The sequence below is a fragment of the Choloepus didactylus genome, chromosome 2 (assembly GCF_015220235.1).
Source record: "Choloepus didactylus isolate mChoDid1 chromosome 2, mChoDid1.pri, whole genome shotgun sequence".
Taxonomy (NCBI): Eukaryota; Metazoa; Chordata; class Mammalia; order Pilosa; family Megalonychidae; genus Choloepus; species Choloepus didactylus.
Window position 1 is genome coordinate 43,903,519 of NC_051308.1, and position 22,705 is coordinate 43,926,223.

Genomic DNA, 22,705 nt, shown 5'->3' on the forward strand with positions numbered 1-22,705 from the left:
TTACTTTTTATGCATTTGCCTTTTAGTACCTTTAGGAAGGAAGAAGTGGAATTACATACCAAACAATACAATAAAATAATACTGGCATTTATAATTACCCAATTGGTTACTTTTACTGCAGGTCTTTATTTCTTTATGCCACTTTGAACCACTGACTAGTGTCCATTCCTTTCAATCTGAAGCACTCTGTTCAGCATTGCTTGTAAGGCAGTTCGAGTGGTACTGAATCCTCTCAGCTTTTGTTTATTTGGGAATATCCTATTCTCACTCATTTTTGAAAGAAAGTCTTGCTGGTTATGAAATTCTTGGTTGTCAGTTGTTTTTTCAGCACTTTTAGTATTTCGAGCTACTGCCTTCTTTTCTCCATTGTTTTTGGTGAGAAATTGACACAGTCTAATTGGGACTCCTTTGGACATAACACGTTTTTCTCTTGCAGGTTTCAGAACTCTCTCCTTGTCCTTTGTCATTTGACAGTGCAATCAATATATGATGGGGTGTAGTTTTTGTCACATTTATCCTATTTGGTGTCCTTTGGGCTTCTTTGTTGTGCATATTCACATCTTTTGCTAAGTTTGGGAAGTTTGCTCTGATTGTTTCTTTGAATATTCCTTCTGCCCCTTTCCCTCGTTCTTCTCCTTCCAGGACTCCTATAATGCATATAGTCATATGCTTGATTGTGTTCTACAGATCCCTTAGACTTATTTTGCTTTATATAATTCTTTTTTCTTTCTGCTCATCAGCCTGACACATTTCAATTGTCCTGTCTTTGAGCTCACTAATTTTTTCTTCTGCCAGCTCCAATCTGCTGTTAAAAGCCCCCTGGGAATTTTTCATTTTGCTATCGTGGTCTTCAGCTCCAGTAATTCAATTTGGTTCCTTTTTGTAATTTCTATCTCTTTACTAAGTTTCTCATACTGCTCATTTATTGTTTTTCTGATATCCTTTAGTTCTTTCTCTGTATTTTCCTTTATCTCCTTGAACATTTTTAAGATCATTTTTTTCAAAGTCTTTGATATGTCCATTTTCTGGTCTTCTTCAATGGTGTTTTGTGCATTTTTATCCTCTTCTTTTGGGGGGCCATCATTTCCTGTCTCTTTGTCTTGTACTCTTGTTGCATACTGTATATTTTAATATTTAAAATTGTTAACTCTGGGATTTATTCCCTGACATGTCTGTTTCTTGATTTTGTAACCAGCAGGTGATATGACAGATTTTCTTAAATGTCAGCTCTCCTATTAGAAAGGTCTGCCCAAGGCAAATGCAAAGTGCAAGATCCTCCCTGTCTCTTCTGGGCCAGTGTCTTGTCCTGGGCTTGTGCTTGTTAGTTGTTTTGAAGTCCCCTGTTTACAGGAGTTTGAATGACCCCCCCTGTTTCCCAGGAGACAGATCTCCCTCTTTAGGGTGTTTAAAGCAGGCAAGCCTTTGCTCCCGGCAATCTGCCTCAACAGTTTCTTACTCTCCTTTTGTTATCTTAAGCTGCTCTTGCCTGGAGGGCAGATTCTGGGACAAAGGTGAGGAGAAGAGAGTCATTTCCCAAGTCAATATTTCCCAGCTGGAACAATGCCTTGGACCCAAGAAAGGGGCATAGAGTGGGTCTAAACTGCCCTGGGGAGGGGATCAGTTAGGGAGTCACTGCTTCCTAGCCTTCTCACAGCTAAGCTTTCCTGACCTGCCCAGCAAATGCAGCCCTGAGGAAGCATTGCACCCTTAAGTCTAGTCAGCTTCTTCTATCTGGGGCTGGTTGGAACAATGGCTACCCTCAGAGCCAGCCCTCAGCAATCTGAAGTAGCTGATCAAAAGCTGTGATCAGGGATCAGCCCGCTGTGCTCACCCGACTTGAGCAAGAGTGTTTTTATGTCCCTTTCTGTCTCCAGCAAGCTAGCCAAGGGTTGTACCCAACAGAGGCCTGCCTCTTGGGTGGGCTCTGGTTACTGCTGAGTGGAGAGAGCAATTTACTGGTAATTACTGTAATTTACCAGCTTCTTCCTCCAGCTCTTCCCTGGATGCTATCCAGTGTTCTACTGGACTGCAGGGTTTTGAAATAATTGTTTTAGATAGTTCCTGGTGGGTGGAATCCTGTAATGTCCAACTCCACCGTCTTCCCACAACCCTGCTCATTGTGATTTTAATTTGCTTTTCTGTGTTTACCTATAAAATTGAGGATTTTTTGGTACTTTGTTTCCTCTTCTTGAAGTGATTGTTTATATCATCTGTCCTTTTTGAAAAATTAGAATAACTTTCTTTTTCTTTTAATTTGTATTAATTCTTGGTGCATTCTATATATTAATTCTTTGCCCATTACATGTATGACAAAAACTCTCTCATGATGTGTCTTATAAATTTACTTTATGGAGTGTGCTGATAAACAGTTCTTTATTTTACTAAACTAATATTTATCTTATTATTTCATATTTTCTTCTCCTTATATTTAGTTTAAGAAATATGTTCATACCTCAAGGTCACTAAAATATCTTTTGATTTATAAATATTTTATAATTTTGTCTCTTACATTTAAGTCCTCAATCTCTCTGGAATTAATTTTTGTATATGGTGAGTGTTAGGGATCCTATTTCATTTTCTTTTCAAATAAGTTTAATTAATTTTCCTTGCAACAGTTACTGACTCTTCCATCCTTTTCCTAATGATATGCATGGACAGAAATCAAGTGTATATGTATTTGTCTTTACTTGTTCTTTTTGTTTCTATTGGGTGGTTTTCTCTATCTCTGCATTAATACTCCACTGTCCTAATTTTTATGGCTTTAATGTATGTCTTGATATCTATTAGCAGAAGGTCCTCATATTATTCTTCTATTTCAGAAATGCCTTGGCTATTGTTGACTGTTTGTTCTTCCTTATACATTATAGAATAAGTTTGTCAAGTTCTGTGAATAACTCTGCTGTAATTTTTGTAGGAATTGCATTAGATTTCTATGTGAAAAATTTATCTTCTGATATTTAGTCATACAATCCAAGAACATGATATATCTCTCCTTTTTTAATTGTCTTTGAAATGTTGCTCAATAAAGCCTAGCTTTTTTTTTTCATAGAAATAATGCAATTTGTAAATTTCTATGTAGTTACCTTGTAATACATAGTGTCTTTTTTTAGTTACACCTCCTAATTTGTTTATTTTATTCTTTAACTGAAATAAAGAAATACAGTTGATTTTTGCCTATTGGTCTTAGTATGATTCAGGATAGGCTAGGTTATTCTGCAGTAACAAAGAACCCCCAAATTTCAATTCCTTAAAATAATAAAGAGTTTATTTCTCATATGTGCCAGTTTGGATGTATTATGTCCCCCCCAAAATGCCATGTTCTTTAATGCAATCTTATGGGGGCAGACATGTTAGTGTTGTTTAGGTTGGAATTTTTGGGTTAGGTTGTTTCCAAGGAGATGTGACCCACCCAGCTGTAGATAATACCTTTGATTAGATTATTTCCATGGAGGTGTGTCTCTGCCCATTCATAGTGGGTCTTGATTAGTTTACTGGTGCCTTATAAGCGCTCAGACAGAAGGAGCTCAATGTTGCAGCTTAGAGAAACATTTTGGAGATGGCCATTGAAAGTGGACTTTTGCTAGTCCAGAGTTTACCTGGGAGAAACTAAGAGAAACCCCCAGATGCCTACAGAGGAACCTCCTGGGAGAAAGCCATTTTGAAACCAGAACTCTGCAGCAGACTCCAGCCATGTGCCTGTGCCTTCCCAGCTAACAGATGTATTCCAACTTCCATTGGTGTTCTTCAGTGAAGGTGCCCTATTGTTGATGCCTTTGTCTGTACACTTTTATGGCTTTGGACTCTAACTTTGTAGCCAAATAACCCCCCTTTGTAAATGTCAATCCATTTCTGGTGTTTTGCATAATGGCAGTATTAGCAAACCGGAACATCATACATCCCATAGGAGTCAGCAAGGAGTTTCTGATTCACATCTTCTCAGTCAGGAAAAGAGGCTGATAGAGCAGCCACCATCTGGCCCTGGAAGAATGAAAGAGAACATAATAAGTTGCACACTCTACTTGTAGCTTCTCCCTGGTAGTGACACATCACTTCTCACATTTCATTAGCTAAAGCAAGTCACATGCCCATCCTTAACTTGACAAGGATTCAAGATGTATGTCCCTGGAAAAATGGAGAGCAAGAAAAATTGGTGAACAGCACTAATCTTCTCTCCAGAAACATCCTCAAATATTTGTCTTCAGATTATTTAAACTAGAGCATTATATTACATTTAAATGATCATTTTCCAGTACTTTTATTTTAGAATTTATTTTTCTTATTTTAATGCACTGACTAGTAAAATGTTGAATAGAAGCAGTGATAGTGGGTTTCCTGATTCAAATAAAAATGTTTATCATAATGTTTATTGTTATTTATGATATTAGTTGTTTTTTTGTAAGTGACCTTTGAAAGTTGAGGAAGTTTCCTTCTATTTCTAGTTTATTCAGGATGTGGGACCTAAATAAATAGTGAATTTTTTTAAATGTATGCATCTGAGATAGTCATATGGATTTTCTCCTTTATTTTTATGGTGAATTACATTAATCTATTTTCTAATTCAAATAAATTTTTATTTTCTAGAATAAATGATTCTTGGTCAAGAGATTTAATCTTTTTATACTTTTCTGGATCCACATTGCTTATGTTTTATTTAGAATTTTATTATTTATTTTTTGCATTTATGTTCACAAATGGAATTTCTCATATTCTCCTGTCTGTTTTTGTTTTCAAGGTTATATTAGCCTCATAAGTGAGAAATATTGTCCTATTCTATTTGCAAAGAGGTTTTGTAAAAATTGGAGTTACAGGTTTTCCAGAATGTGTGGTATAACTCATTTGCACAACTATCTGGACCCATTGTTTGCCTTAAGGGAAAAAATATAACTACAGACAATTTATTTGATAGCTATAACTTCATATTATATATTTCTTCTTTTTTAAAAAAATATTTATTCTTCCTCTTTTATTGAGGTAAAATTTATAAAAAGTACACAAATCTTAAAGGCACAGCTCAATGAATTTTTTCATATGTGTCCACCTATGTAACTACCATCAATATGGAAATATAGAATATTCCTAGCAGATCTGCAGGCTTCCCTGCAGAGATTCCCATTTGAATCTCTGACATCAAAGCACTATTTTGACTTTTATCAATATAGAATAGATTTCCCTGTGTTTGAACTTCATATAAATGGAATCGTACAATATATTCTTGATGTGTCTGCCATTTTTGCTCACCATCATGTCTTTGAGGCTTATCTGTGTTGTTGGATATAGCAGGAGTTCATTAAAATCCAGGAAGATACCGCCTGATTTTGTCCACTAACAGGAGCTAAGCTTCAGGTGCTTGAAAAACTAAGCTTATCTTATTGCAGTAAGATTCCCCAGTATAATTGGTGGGAAATTGCTTTACAGTTGTGTAACTAAAAGGACATTTTTATGACTTCTTCAAAACAAGGAAATCATTAAAGGCAAGATGATGTCTTTACCACTAGAACAAAAATGCTAGTACCTCTTGATGGTACATTGTAAAATGGCCTTGAATTTATTCCATTTCTGTGTATGTGCTCCTTTACAATGTGACTTTGCCATACTGTCTTTGAGAAATGGAATCTATTTCAAACACCTTGAATCTGAATTTGGTCACATGACTTTCTTTGACCAGTCGAACATTAGCAAATGTGATACAAACAAAGACTTGAAAAATACTTGCATATCAGGAACTCCCATCTCTTGTTGCTGGAAATTTTTCTGCTACCATGAGAATAATTCCAGGATAGACTTCCATGTCTGTCAGTCCAGCTAATATTAAGCCAACTGCGAAATGAGAGAGTGAGGCCAAATCAGACTATCTAGCCCCAGCCAAGCTGCTCCAGACCAGAACTATTCAGTGAATCCACAGATATCAAGAAATAATACAATGTTTGTTGTTGTAAGCTACTATGTTTTGGAGTGGTTTGTTATAAAAAAAGTTAACTGACTTTTTTTTTTTTTAACATAATAGCACACTGCTATATATGCTTAACTAAACTTTCCCCCGTACACTTTTACTTTCTTTTTTTATTTTTCCTATACTTATTTTTTCATACTTCTAGAGGTGGTTGACCTCTTGGTGCCCAATTCATTTACTAGATGTGTCCTTGGGGTTAATAATACTGAACTGCAAATGTTGGGGGATGTGTCAATCTATTGTCTGCCTTTGCAAATTATGGGAATAGTATCTAAATGTGGAACAGAGACACTAATCTTAGACTGTTTATTTTGAGTCATGCCTTCCACACTAAACCAGGAGTTATGTGATAGAAGAATTCTTATCCTCAGAATTTGAGAAAAAAAGACATACTGAAGCACCACAATTAAAAATTAAAGTTGCAATTGGATTCACAAGGCATGAAGACAAGCCAACTACTGAATAACTTGTTTGAAAACAGAGGTTGATTGCACATTCTTAAGCTGCTCTGAATAATCCATTTGTTTAATTCACTGTGTCCTACATATCTACCTATTTTCTCCAATTCTTGGAAGTCCTCACGTATTAGCTGGTTTTATAAGAACATTTTGTTTTTAGTTTAAAAAAAAAAAAGCCCTCTGGAGAATGTAATACTCAACAAGTAGAGAAGAGGAATTTTGACAAAGGGTGGAAAAGGTTTCCTCTGGTATCACCTAGTTCCAGTTGATAAAGTTAATACATAAAAGGGTGGTTTCGGGGTCACTTATGGGAGAGAAATGAAAGGAAATCTGAGGGAAGACAATTTTGGTTTGTTTCTCCCTGCCTTACTAACAAGAAACATGAAACATTTTTCCCATTTCTAAACATTTCTGTAACTAAAACTTGTAGTAAACAAAACCCACACAGGTTTTCCGTTTTTAAAGTAAAAAAATAGAAGTCTTGTAATATTAGTTGGTTTAGAATATCACTAATCTAGCAAAAAGATTTCCCAAATAGCAGAATAGTGAGTTTGGGATGTAATATAAGTACATAGAATTGACTGCAAAGACACACACATAAACACACACATATTCATATGTAGTTAGGCAGCTAAAAAGTTGGCCATACCATTGCTTCTGTGGTTTAAATAAAATCTCTGACCTTCCAAACCCAGTATTTAAAGATAATATCAGCTGCTCCTCATAATCTAAATAAAGGATGTATATCCTGGGGTGAAGAATGCAGTAACAACTGAATGGTCAAGCAGAAACTGCCATCAGTGGACCAAACTTTTAGGGCTTCAAGATACTAAGGGCGTAGAATCCCATTTTGTACCCCAGAAAAAGAAAGAGCACCTGAAGTTACTCAGTGCATTAGTGTCTAATAGTGGCAGGTTATTTTGATTAGATAATTAAATGGATTGAGGCACATGAGAGCTGAGAGGGGCGGGGCAAATGGAGGGATTATAGGATAAGGCGTACTGCTACTTTAAATTTATGCATGCATGGCTCCATCCAGGTCCCTCCCTTTGCTTCAAGTATCAGCTGGAAGCTTGAGGAGCTCAGTTCCAGGTGGGCCGTCAAGCAGACTGCACTGAGTTTAAGGTAACCAAGTGTTTGCTGGGCAGAATACTTTACCTGGGAGCCCAAGTCTTCCTTCCAGCATTCCTGCTGCTGAGGCCTGTTTGCAAAGAGTAGCCAGGGGTTAGCACAGTGTTGCCAGGCAACGAGGGACATCGGTCCTATAGAAGAGCCATTTGTCACACTGAGGGGACTGGTTGGAATGCAATAAAAAAAAATGGTAACTCAGCTTATTTATCAATACAATTACTTACACAGTATTAGGGGTCCATATTTAACCTACAAATACATAGTCGCATGAGGAAACACTAACATAAACATTTGCTAAATATTAAGGCATAGGACAGACAGATGGTGTTGGGTTTCTAATCAGCTTTACTGTGAGCTTAAAGTTGCTGCACATGCTGGGGTGAGGGGGCAAGGCCTAAAGTGCTTTGCCAGCTTTATTTCAAGCATCTGCATGTTATCTCTGTTACAACCTACAGTGCATGGGTAAAGAAAATCTATACAATTCTTTACCTTATTAAGTGAAGTACATAGTGCTAATCCCCTAGGGTGGGGTAACACAACCTGGAATTACTGTGTGGTGAAATATATTATACAATGGGTTGTCCTGTGAACTTTTAAAGTGCTTGATTTACCCAATAAAATCAAGATATTTACCAAAAGACCGAGTATTTTACTCTCTAAACAATGTGCTACAAAATGTTTTTTGAGAAGCTCAGTAATGTTTCTTGTCAGGGGCTCTAAGTTCTCATGCTTTGGATGAACTTGAGTTTTAAAGATGTAGCTACTTTTCCTTGACACTTTATGTTTTTGATTCACAGATACCAGCTGCCACTCATATCTTCGCCACTGCTAAGAACATGTTTGGTATTACCTCTGTGAAAACATGTCTGCAGTTTCCTGAAAATGGAGTATCTCAATGTCACTTAAAGCGCCCTGCTTTAAAGTGTTGCCAGCCGAACAGCATGGGTGTTATTACTTATTTAGGGAAGCTTTATCAGGAGGAGAATGCTTTTTTGTAAACATGAATTGCCTGGCTCTTTCACTGGGCTTTGGCTTCTTGTTTCAGGTCATTGAAACATTGATCTTTGCCTATTTGGCTTCCATCTCATTGGTTGACTCACAGGGTCTTTTCCCAAGACTTGAGAATGTTGGAGCTTTCAAGAAAGTTTCCACTGTGCCAACCCAAGCAACGTGCGGACTACCAGACCGAAGCACTTTTTGTCATAGCTCTGCTGCTGCTGGAAGTATTCAGTTTTGTACCCAGAGGTTTTGCATTCAGGATTGCCCATACAGATCTTCAGCCCCTACCTACACTGCCCTCTCCTCAGCAGGCCTCAGGAACTGCATCACAGCAGACAAGCATGATCTGCATCCCAACTCGCATAGCAATTCTACAAGCTTTATTTTTGGAAGTCACAAGAATTGCTTCTCTTCTCCTCCTTCAAGGCTGGCGGCATCGTTTACTTTAACTGTGTGGTTGAAACCTGAGCAAGAAGGTGTAATATAAGTAGTAGTGTGGGTGTAAGTTTTCCTAGGGCCCTGAAAAATCGGTAGTAGTGAACATTATTGCAACTTGAATTCCAAACTAGAATTAAGGCCACCGCTTCAGAATGCATGTGATTGAAGGCCTCTATTCCTACATTAGTCTTGCCTATACAAGTTTGCAATCCAAATGATTTTTTACTAAGTTTTTAATTTTTTTCCCCTCCTTCACATGGATGAAATGAACCATCAAAAAGCATGTGTAGGAATGGTTTCATTTCAGGCAGACATGTTCACATCTGACTCATTTGTTTCCTAGCAGTTTAGCTGAATCTTCATCTTAACCTTCAGAGACTGAACCTGTCTCAGTGTGAGGTTTAAATCACAGGGAGTAGTCATACAATAATTGATATTTTCAAAGTGTTGGTCTAGGTATATATAAATATCCTACTCCCACTAGGGTATAACATTAGGTGGGTAATTCTCTGAAGGCAAGGACTGAGTTTTATTTGTCATTACTTCCCAAAGAAGCTTGTTGCCATGTGAAAGCTGCTCAATAACATGAGTTGAATGAATGAATAACACACAGTCTCTGAAAAGATACAGCTTTTGTCCCTTTCTCTTGTGTTTTCATCTTCCAATCAGTTGGGAAACATGTAGGTAAGGATGAGAGATTCTCTCTTGAATCAGGAGAAATGCCTTTAATGCATTATAAATGGAACTTCCTTACCAGCATCATTAGCTTATTTAATAACTGTTTTTCACTCTGTTTTCTGTCAAGCTGATGTAATAATAAGGTGTTTCCCCTAAATGTTTAAAGCCAATCGGAGACATTTTAATAAGGACAGTATTGAGGCATTTTTTCTTTATCCTTTTTCCTTATCTTTTGTCCTTCCATGGGCTTTTAGCATTTCCCCTGCCCCCTGTAATGTTTTCTTGAGTGTGAGAGTATTGACTGAATGTCTAAAAACTTGTGAAACAAACCAGAAAAAGTCTTATTATCGTCTAGGCAACTATGACTTTAAGTCTTTGGTGTTTAGTTCCAATTTGCCAGGTGAGAGTTGGCATATTTTCATTTTGTTTCCATTTTTGAATGAAAATAATCACAATCTATTATTATATCTCTCCTAAAAGAAAACCCTATGTGAAATGCCTGTATGTCTACTCAGTTTAGGTAACTAGGATTTTGTATATATAAGACAGAGGAGTATTTACATAGGTGGTAGCACATGGTTTATGGTTTTAAGATTTCCATATATCAAGGTCGTTTCCATTCTCAAAACTAAAATACTTACGGGAATTGGGGGATTTTGGGGGTGTTTGCATTAGATAAGTAAAACAAACAAAACATGGATTATCCAATTACTGTTTATCCAAGAGCAGAATAAATCCAGTTCCTAAATATTTTGCTACCTGCCTCCTCACATTTATTATCTACCAAAGCTAGTATGTTTACAAGCAAACAAAATAGCAAGGAAGATAATCAATAGCATATTAAAAAATGTGTCTTCCGTAAGCTTGGGGAAATAAGTCTGCATTTGGTGAATGCATTCTTGAGTGTTGTTTAAATTCTCACATGTGAAGATTTAAATTCAAGAAAAATGAATAAAGGGAAAAAAAGACCTGGAGGCAGGGAATAGAAACAAACAATTTCCTTCTAGTGACTTAGCAATATCCACCTATTGAAAGATTAAAGAAATACAACAATAGAATTTATATAAAAGTTCATTTCTACTATATATAAAATCTTTATATCAACTAAACTATCCATTAAATAAAAAATACAATACTTTCTCTCATAACTTTATCACTAAATATATTTACAAAATATTTTAAAATAATGATAGTAAAGTAGTGACTATTAAGTATTCTCCAATCTTATTTTTACCTTCCAACTCAGGGAAAGAATAGATGCATATGAGATGAAGGAGTTTGTGAAGAATGCACCCTTTAAGGGAAGTTTTAAAACATCTCTACAAATAATTCTTGTTGGCCCAATCTTAGCTTTGCCTCTTTGATATTTCCTCCTCAGTTTGAATACTCATCATTTTTTGAGAGTCTACTGTGTACCAGACGTCAGCCTGTATTCCCAGAAAACTCATGCTATAAATGGGAAGATGGGTGGATTGGTATTATTACAGAGAGAGCACTGTTAAGTGAGCACAAATGAGGACCCCTTAACCAACCTTGGACAAGGAGCAGGGCTCCAGGAAGGGCATTGTCATGGGGAGAAGTTGATGCCTCAGTTGAGTAGAGGGTAACCAGACTGCTCCAGTATCTAGTGAAATTCCCTTCCCTGGGATCTACCACTTGTTGAGTCTTGTCTGTGAGAGTCAGGCTGGTGATCATGTTTGATGGCTAGTGATTTTGGTAGGTATTAATGATTGGTGTCAGTGATATTTCTTTTTAAAGAAATATAATTCATTTAAAATAAAATAAATTATATTGAATATAAATTAATACATAAAGATAAGCATGAAAATAAAGTGCCATATGCTTGTGTAAAGAAGTCTGGAAAGTGTGGCACTGTGATATGGTTAGAAGTGATTTTAAAAATAATTTGATAATTGGCCTTCCTCTGGACCTAGAACTTCTCTGAACTTTCTTCTATTTTGTCAAAATATTCTTTCACTGTGTTCTGAGAAGACTGGATGATCTTTCATCTGAGGTTATTAATATTATCTCGGTGCCTCAGTTTGGCTATATGGTCACGGAGAGCTACTCAGTCATCTTGCAGACATTGGTTTTGGCTTCTGGCCAGTGGTGATGGGGCAAGTAGAGGCTATAGCTCTCCATTCTCCATTTTTCCATAGGAATTAAATAGAGCAATTCTGACTTCCGGGCTAGCAGTTTAGAGCTTTCCATGGACACTAAATTCTCTTTATATGAAAAGAAAAGAAAAAAGAAAGATGTGCGCTGGTGACTTGATACCCAAGTGGGATGTAGTGTGTTGTGCCACTTCCTTTAAAAGAAATAGCAAAGGAATTAATGAGCCAGTAGGCTAAATGTTAGTTTTGCAGAATAATTCAACTACTTTCTTTCATGAATCTCTAATGAGGGTGTTGAGGCTCTGGGGAATATATTGTAAATAAGAATTCTATATTTTATAAGAATAAAACAGCTTCCTCATTGGAATAAAGCTGGGTTTGAATGTAATGACATTGAGCACTTATTCACAGAGCACCATTTTGAATGGAATTTGGGGTCACTTTAACACCACTGTAACTGCACAATGCTGTAGCATATCTTTTGGTCAGATGCTGACCTTTTCTCTCTTTTCTGGTTGCTTCCTAAGGTGTGTTATAGAAAAGACAATGGATGGGCAGATTGTGTTCAAACTTACAATATCTGAGAGAGAGATCATGTTTTATTACCGCACAGTAAATGGTTTGCAGACTCCAATAAAAGTAATGACGCTGGGGAGAATTCTTGTGAAGAAATGGATTCATCTTAGTGTGCAGGTGTGTAAAATAAAAAATGTTTAACATTTGGTTAAACACAAGGATCTATCTTCCAATCCCTCCTTTAAATGGCTTCTACCCACAAATCTGAAGCAGTATCTCTTAGATTTCAGGTATGTGTAAATGACAACTAAAGAAGAAAAAATAAATAAATGATCTAATGATGCTTCTCTTGATATACCAACACTCCCTTCCTCCCCTCAAAGCTGCTGTAAAAACTCCCACAGAAACTTAAGAACATTGCTATTTGGAAAAATAATATCCTCAAAAAATTTTTGTTTTATTTCATTAGTGTGTTTTATTTTGTTCAAAAAATGTGTAAAGGCTCTTTTGGTACCTAGTACTAATTTTACTACTCCTGGCAGCATTAAAACCCCTGCTTTGTCCACCCCCCCAGCTGTCTTCTCAGATGGCATCTAATGAAGTGAATAAAATTTGGCTATTGCATTAAAAGGCTGACCTAGAACTAAATGAACTTTACACTTCAAACACTCAAAAGGTGTTATATTATTACTTTAGTTGTCAACCAGTTTGTTTTAACCTTAGAAGCTGCTAAAGGCTGAGATAGCTGTGCGATGCCTGGTATTTACAGCCCCAGAATAAAGGCACAGTTTCTCTTCTTGTCTTTTCAGGGCACTGGAAAGGCCCAGTGCAGCCCAAAGCAGCCCTTTCCTTTCCTGCTAGTCGTGCTGGGTTCCTCATGTGTGCTCTCACTTGAGCATCCAAACAATGGTCCACACAAACCCCATTTCCACTAGCAGATATTTGTATCCTCATTCATTTTATGGCAATTATCTTTGATTTCTCACATAGTTTTATTCCTGAAGTGGGTAGAGAGTAGACTTCTCAGAAGGTCTTGAGAGTTGTTATTTGGCTTTAAAGTCACTGACAGAATAGGTATCATTGTTGATGATTTAAATACACTTTGTACTTATCTCTACTCTGTCTAATTATAACTGTGAAATTCTGCCATGTTTTGGCAAGCAGTGCATTAAAAGCCTCAGGAAGAAAATTTCAAATATAAATGCAGAGAGGTAAGCATGATTGATTTCTACAGGAAGGCACTGGCAAAGTAATATTCAATCTGTATGTTATGTTGTATCTATGCAGAGTTTTTAGTTAGGACATGAGTTTAGCAAGTGCCGTTGGCAGGGAGCAGGGTTCAGAGTATGTACTGAGGTGTAGGTCATATTTGACATCAGGCCCTCTGTAGCACAGGATGGTTTGAATCTGCCAGTGCCTGCCTCTCATATGTTCAGTACCTAGCAGCTACAGACCATTTGCTTTACATCTCGAAGCTGTCCATCCCATTCAGTGACCAGCGCAGCAGAAGTGGGTTAAAATGTTAAAAATGTGGGAGTAGGAATTGCTATGGAAAGGGAATCTACAAAAAAAAAATGTCAAGTAGATATGTTTGCTGCATATTTTTGTACCAACAATTATAAAAAATTATTTCTGTTTGTCTTTATTTTGTCTTATCTGTGAAACTGTGCTGTGTTTTCACAGGCAGTAGTACACTGAAAGCTTTTCAAAGAAAGTTTAAAATCTAAATGCAAAAAGGTTAACCATGACTGAATTACTCTCCTGGGAGTAAAATGCTCTTAGAGTGCCTATTGAAATCAACATTATCATTTCAATACATGTCATATATGAGTCATTTCCCAGTTTAGGCAAAATTTCTTTATAAATCTTTAAATCTTACCCTTCTTTAAGGGAAAGGTTAAAGTACTTATGATTTAATGAGACTGCTGTACATCATAACTGTTTGACTATCAAGAGAAAACTTGTCCTTTCCAATTTGTGAACTTCTATTTTTTTGTGTAAGTTTTTGACTAGTCTATACTTTATGTTAAAACTACAGAATTAAAGAGTCATAAAACATTGGGAAAGCCATTCAGAGCAGTCATTTATTCAACTGGCATTTGTTGACTGTTTTAGTGATACACAATATGCAAATTAGATATGAGAATCTGGATTCATTCAAAATGAAAAAGAGCAGTTGTTTACTCTAAAATGAGGATATACCAAGGGAAACTTTAAATTGAACAACTGTCTAAATATATTTAAAATGCTAAATTTATAATAATTCATAATACAGTTTTATAAAGAGTGGGTTAATTTTTTAAAAGCTGTAAGAAGTAGTGGGAATGACAAGAGTTTAGGAGTTGGGAAATTTAATTCAGGTGTTACTCTGTAGTCTTGAGAAATTTATTAAACTCAGTTTCCCCATGTATGTAATGAGAGGCTTAGACTAGATAAGCAAATGAACCCCTTTGAAAATGCTACATAAAAATATAAGTGGAGTGAGGAGGGAGGCACAGGAAGCTGAAACTTTGCTTAAGGTTATCTAGAAAGTAAGTGGCAGAGCCAAGTCCAGTAGCTGACCATTAGGCATGTACTTTTTTTCTGCTTCACCATGGTGTCTGATATTTACACGGAAATGATTTTCGGTAGATTTAATGTCCAAGGAATAGGCAAAAGCAGCTTGTTACTCTTTCATTGTGTAACTGCAAAGAGCATACTTTAATATAAAATGTAACTTACTGTTACATTTTTCCATAGTGCCTCCCAACTCTGATTTTGGGATTAGGGACTTCCATCATGCTAAGCCTAGGATAGAACGCATACTCATTTATCTGGCTTAATCTAATTTCATATTGCAAGTGTGCATTTAATGCATATGCATATTCTCACCCACCCCCGCAATATGACCACAAATCGATGCATTTCCAGGAGGTTTGTGTTTGTGTATATGTTTATGTGTGTAAAAATATGTATGCGCTTCTACTCATGGAATTGTCTTGGGAATCAAAATTTAATTTACGTAGTCCTGGCGACATAAATTTAGTTAAGGTATGTGACCTTACACCTTACCTCAGACATGTCACTTCTGTATCAGTTTCCTTATCAGCCAAATAAAAATTCTATGTTTCAAATTCAGAAAAAAGAAATGAGTTTTAAATAATTAAATCCCTGTGCAAAAAATATGCCAGTAATAGCCACACATACAGAACATCAGTGATCTAGTTTCCTAATCAAAAAACACTCAATATTGTTATAGTAATGGATCTAAAAGTTTTAATTCCAGAACTAGCATTTTGAAGCTTCAAACTGTTAGAAAATGATTAGTTTTTAAATTAGTATTCATTTGGGGACTTGAATCTGACACAATTGCTAATTTAAATTTCAATTTGAGGTTTAATGTATTGACTATTTCAAATTATATCAAGCTGAAATTTGTTATATCATTTTTTTAGTACTAAAATTGGAAAAAATCAATTGAGACTTTTTATTATCAAATGGAGAGCACTGATGATATTAGATTTTTAGGTTTAGTTTTAATACTGAGTCAGCACATGTTTAGTTCTTATAAGAGATCTTTTTTGGCTTTCTTTGACAAAAAGTTTTGAAGTATGTAAAAGGATTTTACATCAGCTGTTTGTTATGGAATGGTAGGTAAAACAACTAGGTCATATATAAGCATTTAGTTGCATGCCATTTTAAAGTAAAACCTCAGAATTCCCTATTAAAATGATTTTCCTTTAAGAAGTTCCACATATTTTATAGGACAAATATTATCAAAGAATCATCAGTATAGTCACCCTTTTAGTAATTATTCTGAAATGCAGTGAAACAATTACTATAATTTGAAGCTGATTCTTGCCATGGAACCAAAAAATGATTTAGCGCTGGGGTTATTCATGTTATCTAGGCCATTTTGAAGGCTTCTTGATTTGTAGACAACACAAGAGTAGTACATAGTTCTAGCTACACATACTGTGAAAAAGAGCAGTTGTTCAAATCTGATACCATGAAGGAAAAAAATGCATGATTAAATAAAGTTTTAGGAATCAATAGATGAAGAATAGGAGTTTCATAGTCATACTTTGTTCATGAAATATGTTCTTTTGATTTATGCATTCAATCTGAAAAAGGAGAACTATTGATAGCTCTGGAGAAAAAGAAAATGCAATTTAGCCAACATTTGTTAGGATAGATAAACCCAGTCTTTCAATTAATCTCCAGAGTGTATACCCATGTGCACACTTTATAAAGGCATTTCTACGTCCCTATTGATTGAAGGAACATAAAACATCATGCAGCTTTATGGAAGCTTCCTCATTCAGTTCAGTAAGCTCTGTGTCCTGGGATTTTCACAGGAACTCCACCCCAGCCCCTGCTCCAAGAAAATCTCAAACTATATTATTTCTTTAATCATCTTCATTGCATTTAACTGTAACTGTTTATATATATATGTGTGTACATAGGTAGGTATGTAGCGTGGGCATGTTAAACATTGGTGTGAATCCTTCTGTATTCTACCGTCTGAGTCCCGCCCAACTTAGTTGAATAGTTTTAGGTTATTCAAAACTAAGTGATGTCAATAGAATTTAAATGATGCTTTTCAGAATAATCAGTTAAAGTGATTATAATAGCTAAAGTGATTATGTATACTACATAAAACATTGTACATGCTTACTTTTCAAATGCTAAATAATAGCTGTCTGATATTGGCTTATATCATCCCCAGTATATGGATGAGAAAAACGAGGCTTAAGAAGTTAAATGACTTACCTAAATTTACACAGTCTCAAGTACTGCTAAAAATAATAAAATACCATGAACCTAGTTCCCCATGAAGAACTAGGGGGTAATGAGTGTTCAGAGTTCCCCAAATCAAAAAAAGCAACAAGAACTGAAAAGACAGTGTAAAATATTTATAAAGCTTCACATATTTACATGATTTGTACAAATAGTTAAAATCAATACCAAAAACCATATCCCTCAATGATACAAGTGGTTTAAACACAGAACAGAATATAATGTTAAAATGAAGTTCTGCTCAATATTTCTATGGTTTATGGCAGTCAGGCAAGGACTATAGTAGCTTAAAGGAAGAACCTTCCCCTTGAGCCATTCTGGCCCCCAATACTATGCCATACAGAAGAAAGCCTCATGATGATAAAATATTAACAAGAATGGGTTTCTTCCTATTTGATTATGGAGAGAGGTAAAACCATCCAAGTAAAAGCTAATTGTTCTCTTTACATTTGTGCATCTGGATGTAAAGTATAGTATTTAGTGAGAAGGCAAGGCCTTAATTAATAAGCCTGACCTGTTTGGCTTATGGTGTAATAAGAGCATAGTAAAGAAAATAATGTCTGACAAAGCGCTTTGTAGTCTGTAAGTCCCTTCTATGGTGGAGCTTATAGTCTATAAAGGAGGAGAAGACAATCAAATAATCACGCCAATAAAAGTAAAATTATAACTTGGATAAGTGCTTTGGAATCATATGAAGATCGCTTTGATTAAGTCAGTGAAGTCAAGGAGACTTCCTGGAAGAAACTATGTATTCTGAAAAGTATAAAGGAATAACTAATCAGAGTAGGAAGAACATTCTACGCATGTAAAGTAAACAGCATGTGCAAATGCTCTTTTGTAAAAGGGAATATATTGCATATGGGAAAACAGAAGGCCCATGTGACTGGAGTATAGCAAGCAAGGCAGAGCATGATATGAAATGAGGCCAGAACAGTGGAAAAAGACTATGTTTTGAAGAGCTTTCTTGGCCCTGCTAAATAATCTTTCAGACTTTAGAAATGTTTCAAGTAGGGGAGAGGTGATGGAGGGAAGGATGGAAAATAGGTGACGTGAACAGACTATCTTCTCACAAAGACTGCTTTTGACTGCAGTGAAGGAGAACAGGTTGTATGAGGACAAAAATGGATGCAAAGAGTAGTTAAGTTACTCCTGCAGTCCAAGTGAGTAATAGTGTAATTTGGACATCGATGGCAATAGTATATAATGGAGAGAAGTGGTCAGCTTTGAGAGCTGTTTAGGAATTAAAATGGAAGCCATGTGTAGGTTATGGCAGAAGAAGGTGCTAATGAATCCCAGCTTTCTGGCTTGCTTAACTGCATGGATAGTGGTTCATTTGTTCAAACAGAAACACTGGAAGAAAATCACATATTTCATACTCAGCACACAAGAGCCGGAGACTTCAGCTCAGGACAATGATTCTCAAGTATAGAAGTCATTAGAGTTAGTGAGAAACTTTAAAAATACGTTTATACCCAGATCCTGTTGTGACTTCATAAGTTTGGGGTGGGCCTCAAGATGTGTGCATGTGTGTGTATGTGTATGTGTATGTATGTATGTATTTTCTCACCAGCCTGAGAACCATTGAACATTAAACAAAAAGGAAACTACAAAATGTTCCTTTTTTTCCTTCTAGAATATATAGTTCATTGTTTTCATGGGTTATTTTATTTGATTATCATATATAAGTATATAATTTTTAAATATTTATAAAGGTTTTTTTTGGTAATTTTATCTATTCTTTCTATGGCTTATAGTCATCTAAACTGGTGTCTATGAATCCAGAACAATACAGATGCTTGGAATTCTTTTGAAGGTTGCCTTTTAGAGAGAGAAATACTAGGGGAAACAGTATGGAAAAATAAAATTATTTGAGTCCATGTTTAAATAAAGTCATATTCTCCATTCCATTACCAAGCGATACATCCCATAGGCCAAATCCTGCCCTAGGTTATATGTACGCTGTTCTCTGACTTCAGTGGAAATTGCTCATGTATAACTGAAGGCAGTCATTTAGCCCTTTGGGCACAAAGATGCTAACCACAGAAAAAGCAAAAAGTAATCCAAGTCTTATTATATTTGACTTTTAGGTGAAAATAATACAATATAAATGGCAATTCCATTAGATAATATAGGTTTTAAAAAGCACTGCCATCAAATTTTAACCAATACAAATTTGACAAAATTACCATAGTGGCATTTTCAGAAAATGTTGAAATAAGTGGACATTGGCAAATACTCTCCTTTTATAGCAGAGATAAATAATTGCAAAATTTTTGTTCAAATATCAATTTCAAGTGTAAATGTTAATTATTAAAGGTTTGCTTTAGGTCTTGATTGGAGGTGTTTCTATAGGAGAGGTCTTATTGAACTTAAGCTTTTCCTATGAAATTTTACATTGATAATATTCAGACTTGTGAAAGGTCAGCACTAAAATGTGTGATGTGGGAAAAGATGATCTTTTTACCCTCATTAGCTACACAAAACTTTTTTTAGTGTATGCAAATACATTGGTTATATACTAACAGTTGATAGCACTTACCAAATAGACTGGATTATGAGCAGGTGAAAAAACATGGGTTACCTGTTGAAAAGAACAAAAACAATAGCACTGTAGCCCTGTGTAAACCTTTAAGCTACTTTTTTTTTAGCCTTTTTAAAAAAAAAAGAAAAAAAATCTGTTTTCATCTAATATAACATACATTTCTTTCTAAGACATTCAGACTCCCCAGTATTACTGACACCTTTTACTATTTTTGTCTCTCACACATTACTTATTTGTTCCTCCTGCATATAATTCCTTTCTGCCTTCTCCACCTATCAAAAAACAGTCTATCCTTCAAGAGTTAATTTAAATCCCACCTTCTTTATGCAGTCTTCCCTGACATATCTGAAATAGTTGATTGTATACTGCCTTGAATTCTGATTATTTTATTTCATTATATACTTTTTAATCCCACAATCAAATTGAAAACTTTAAAAGATAAATACTGTTATTGTATGCATAAAACATGCTTTAAAAGTTCTTTGTACTTAACAAGTCTAGCAAAAGGGCTGACCCACGATAGTGTTCAATAAATATAGTAAGACCCTGTGATGAAAAAGGAAACGTATTGTATGATTCCACTTTTATCAAATAACTAGAATATGCAAATTCTCAGAGACAGAAAATACAGTACAGGTTACTGTGGCACAGAGGATGGGCAGAGAGGAGGATAAATGGGGAGATAATGCATAATGGATACAGGATTTATTTGGTGTGAAGGAAAAATTTTGGTAACAGATGTTAGTGATTGTAGCACAACCTTTTGAATGTGGTTAATGCTGCTGAAATTTATGCTTGGGAGTGATTGAGATAGGAAATTTTATGTTGTATATATGTTACCACAGTTTTTAAAAAATGAGATAGACTATAAAAAACAATAACAATTAAATGCAATACATGATCCTGGTCTAGATCTAATAATGGAGGAGAAAATGCCCAAAGGGACACTATTGGGAAAATTGAAAAACTGAAATATGGACTGCAGGCTTTATATAAATGTTAAGTTTCTTGAACTCAAAAGCTGTACTTAAGGTGGATTACATAAGTGAGTGTCCTGGGTCTCAGGAAATATACATTGGAAGTGTTAAGTGTCATATTCCTTAATATGACATTTGCAAACTACTCTCAAATGTTTAGAAGATAGATAGATATTTAGATAGAATGATATAAAAAATGTGGCAAAATGTAGTTGGTAATCCTGGGTATCTGTGGGAGGGGAGCTATGTTGGAGTTCTGTGTATTGTTTCTGTATTATTTTTGCAGGTTTCTTGTAAATTTGAAATTATTTCAAAACAAAATGTTTTTTAAAACTCTATGATGATATCAGTGCAATATAACTTAATTGGCTCCTTTTACATTTCCATTCAAGGATTATGGCAGGATTGTTTTCTTAGATCTCTGATTTCTGCCCTCTTTTTCCACCCCTTTCTTTTTCTGTTGAAATTTCCATTTTTTCTCTATCCAAGGAGTACTTTCTGTTTTATTAAAGATGTATATATCAGAGCACACTATTTTTTTTTGTTACCAATACACAGTTAGGAGTATGTTAGTGCTATGTTAATTATAGTTTTCAAGTCAGCTTTTAGTTTTCAATAGTAAAGATAAAATTGTAGGCCATAATTTAAAGGAAAACTGCTGCTTTAGCAACAGAACCTCCACCATGTGTCTAGATTTTCTAGTAATAATGCCAGTGACGTACAGCCTTTGACAACATAGTCAGTCTCGGGTTCAGGGGGCTTGTCCATTTTAGTAATCAGTGTATGCCCAGCACCAGGAACAGTGCCTTGCAAATAATAGGAAAGCAGCTGAGTGAGTGAATTGGCTCTTTCTTGTTTATGAAGCATATAGGGACATTTACTTCTGGCAATTTTGTGGATCAATATTTTGAAAAAAAATCTCCACAAAACCCTCAGAAAATAGGTAAATTACAACATATATTGTTTTAGAAGCCAAACTGAACTCAGAAGAAAGTAAGGGAAGTCCCTGAGGTGGGGAGTGGGGACAAAAGAGCAAGATGATATCAGAACGGTAAATGAAGAAAAATCCAAGGCTGTCCTAGAGGCCTTTGATGATATCAGGCACTAATAACTTTGGGGTTTAAGGGATATAGAGGGAGCAGGAGATGAGGCCTTTGCCTCTTGTAAGGCAGAGAGTTTGGACCGAGAACTTGTAATCTCCCATAAATCCAGGATACTTGAAGAGTTATACACTTATTGAATCTGAGGGCTAGAAACAAATGTGACTGTCAGGAAAGGAAGCCAACAAGGAAATATATTTATCTCAATTGCAGCTTCAGAAGAGAAAAGTCTTCCCCAAGAATGCTTTCTTTTCTTTTCTCTCTCTCTCTCTTTTTGCCTACTTTTTTTTCTTTCCTACCATAGACTGGCCCCCATGCAGGGTTGATTTAAAATTTAACTTCCTTTGTCACTTAGAAAATACCAAAACAATAAATTAAATTAAAGTAAAGCCATGTTAACAGTGTCTCCAACATAAAACAAGAGAGAATACAACAATTTGGAGAACATTACTCCCAACAATTCAGAATTCTGTGATTAAGTTTAGCCAAAATGAGTCATCATAATAATATAAAAAAGACAAAAATACAAGGGTTAGCAAAAAACAACAAGCTATCTACACCAACCAACCAAGACTGCAGATATTGAAATTTTTGGAAAGAGTGCAAAGTACTGTATTTAAAAATATTTACATGAATAAAAATTAAAAAAAAAAATTAGCAATGAAGAAAAGACTTAAAAAACAACAGGCAAATTAGGAACAGTTAAATAGAATACTGAGAAAAGAAAAATATGACTTAATTCAATGGACAGATTATAGTTAGGGGAGAATTATTGATCTAAAATGTGTCTTTGAAGAAATTAGTCTTAAATCAAAGTGATGAAAGAACATTTAAAAGGCATTTATTGTAAAATTGAGAATATCTTTTCATATTAAATAAGGAGGAGATAAAGAGAATAGGAAGGAGGCATTATATAAAGGCCATGGGTGGGATTTTCCAGACCTGATGAAAAATCTACAGATTTAGAAACCACAGTGAATCCAAAACAGGATAAAGAAAAAGAAACATGTAATTAGGTATATT

At 35.4% G+C, this 22,705-nt stretch overlaps 1 protein-coding gene across 1 annotated transcript in view; it reads left to right on the top strand.

The window, feature by feature from the left end:
• The first annotated feature begins 8,539 nt into the window (after positions 1-8,539).
• USH2A (usherin) overlaps positions 8,540-22,705 on the top strand; it is an 891,077-nt gene continuing 876,911 nt past the window's right edge. Inside the window, 2 exon segments of the mRNA XM_037823757.1 lie at positions 8,540-9,033; positions 12,296-12,461. Of these exon segments, the coding sequence (XP_037679685.1) occupies positions 8,540-9,033; positions 12,296-12,461 (660 nt within the window).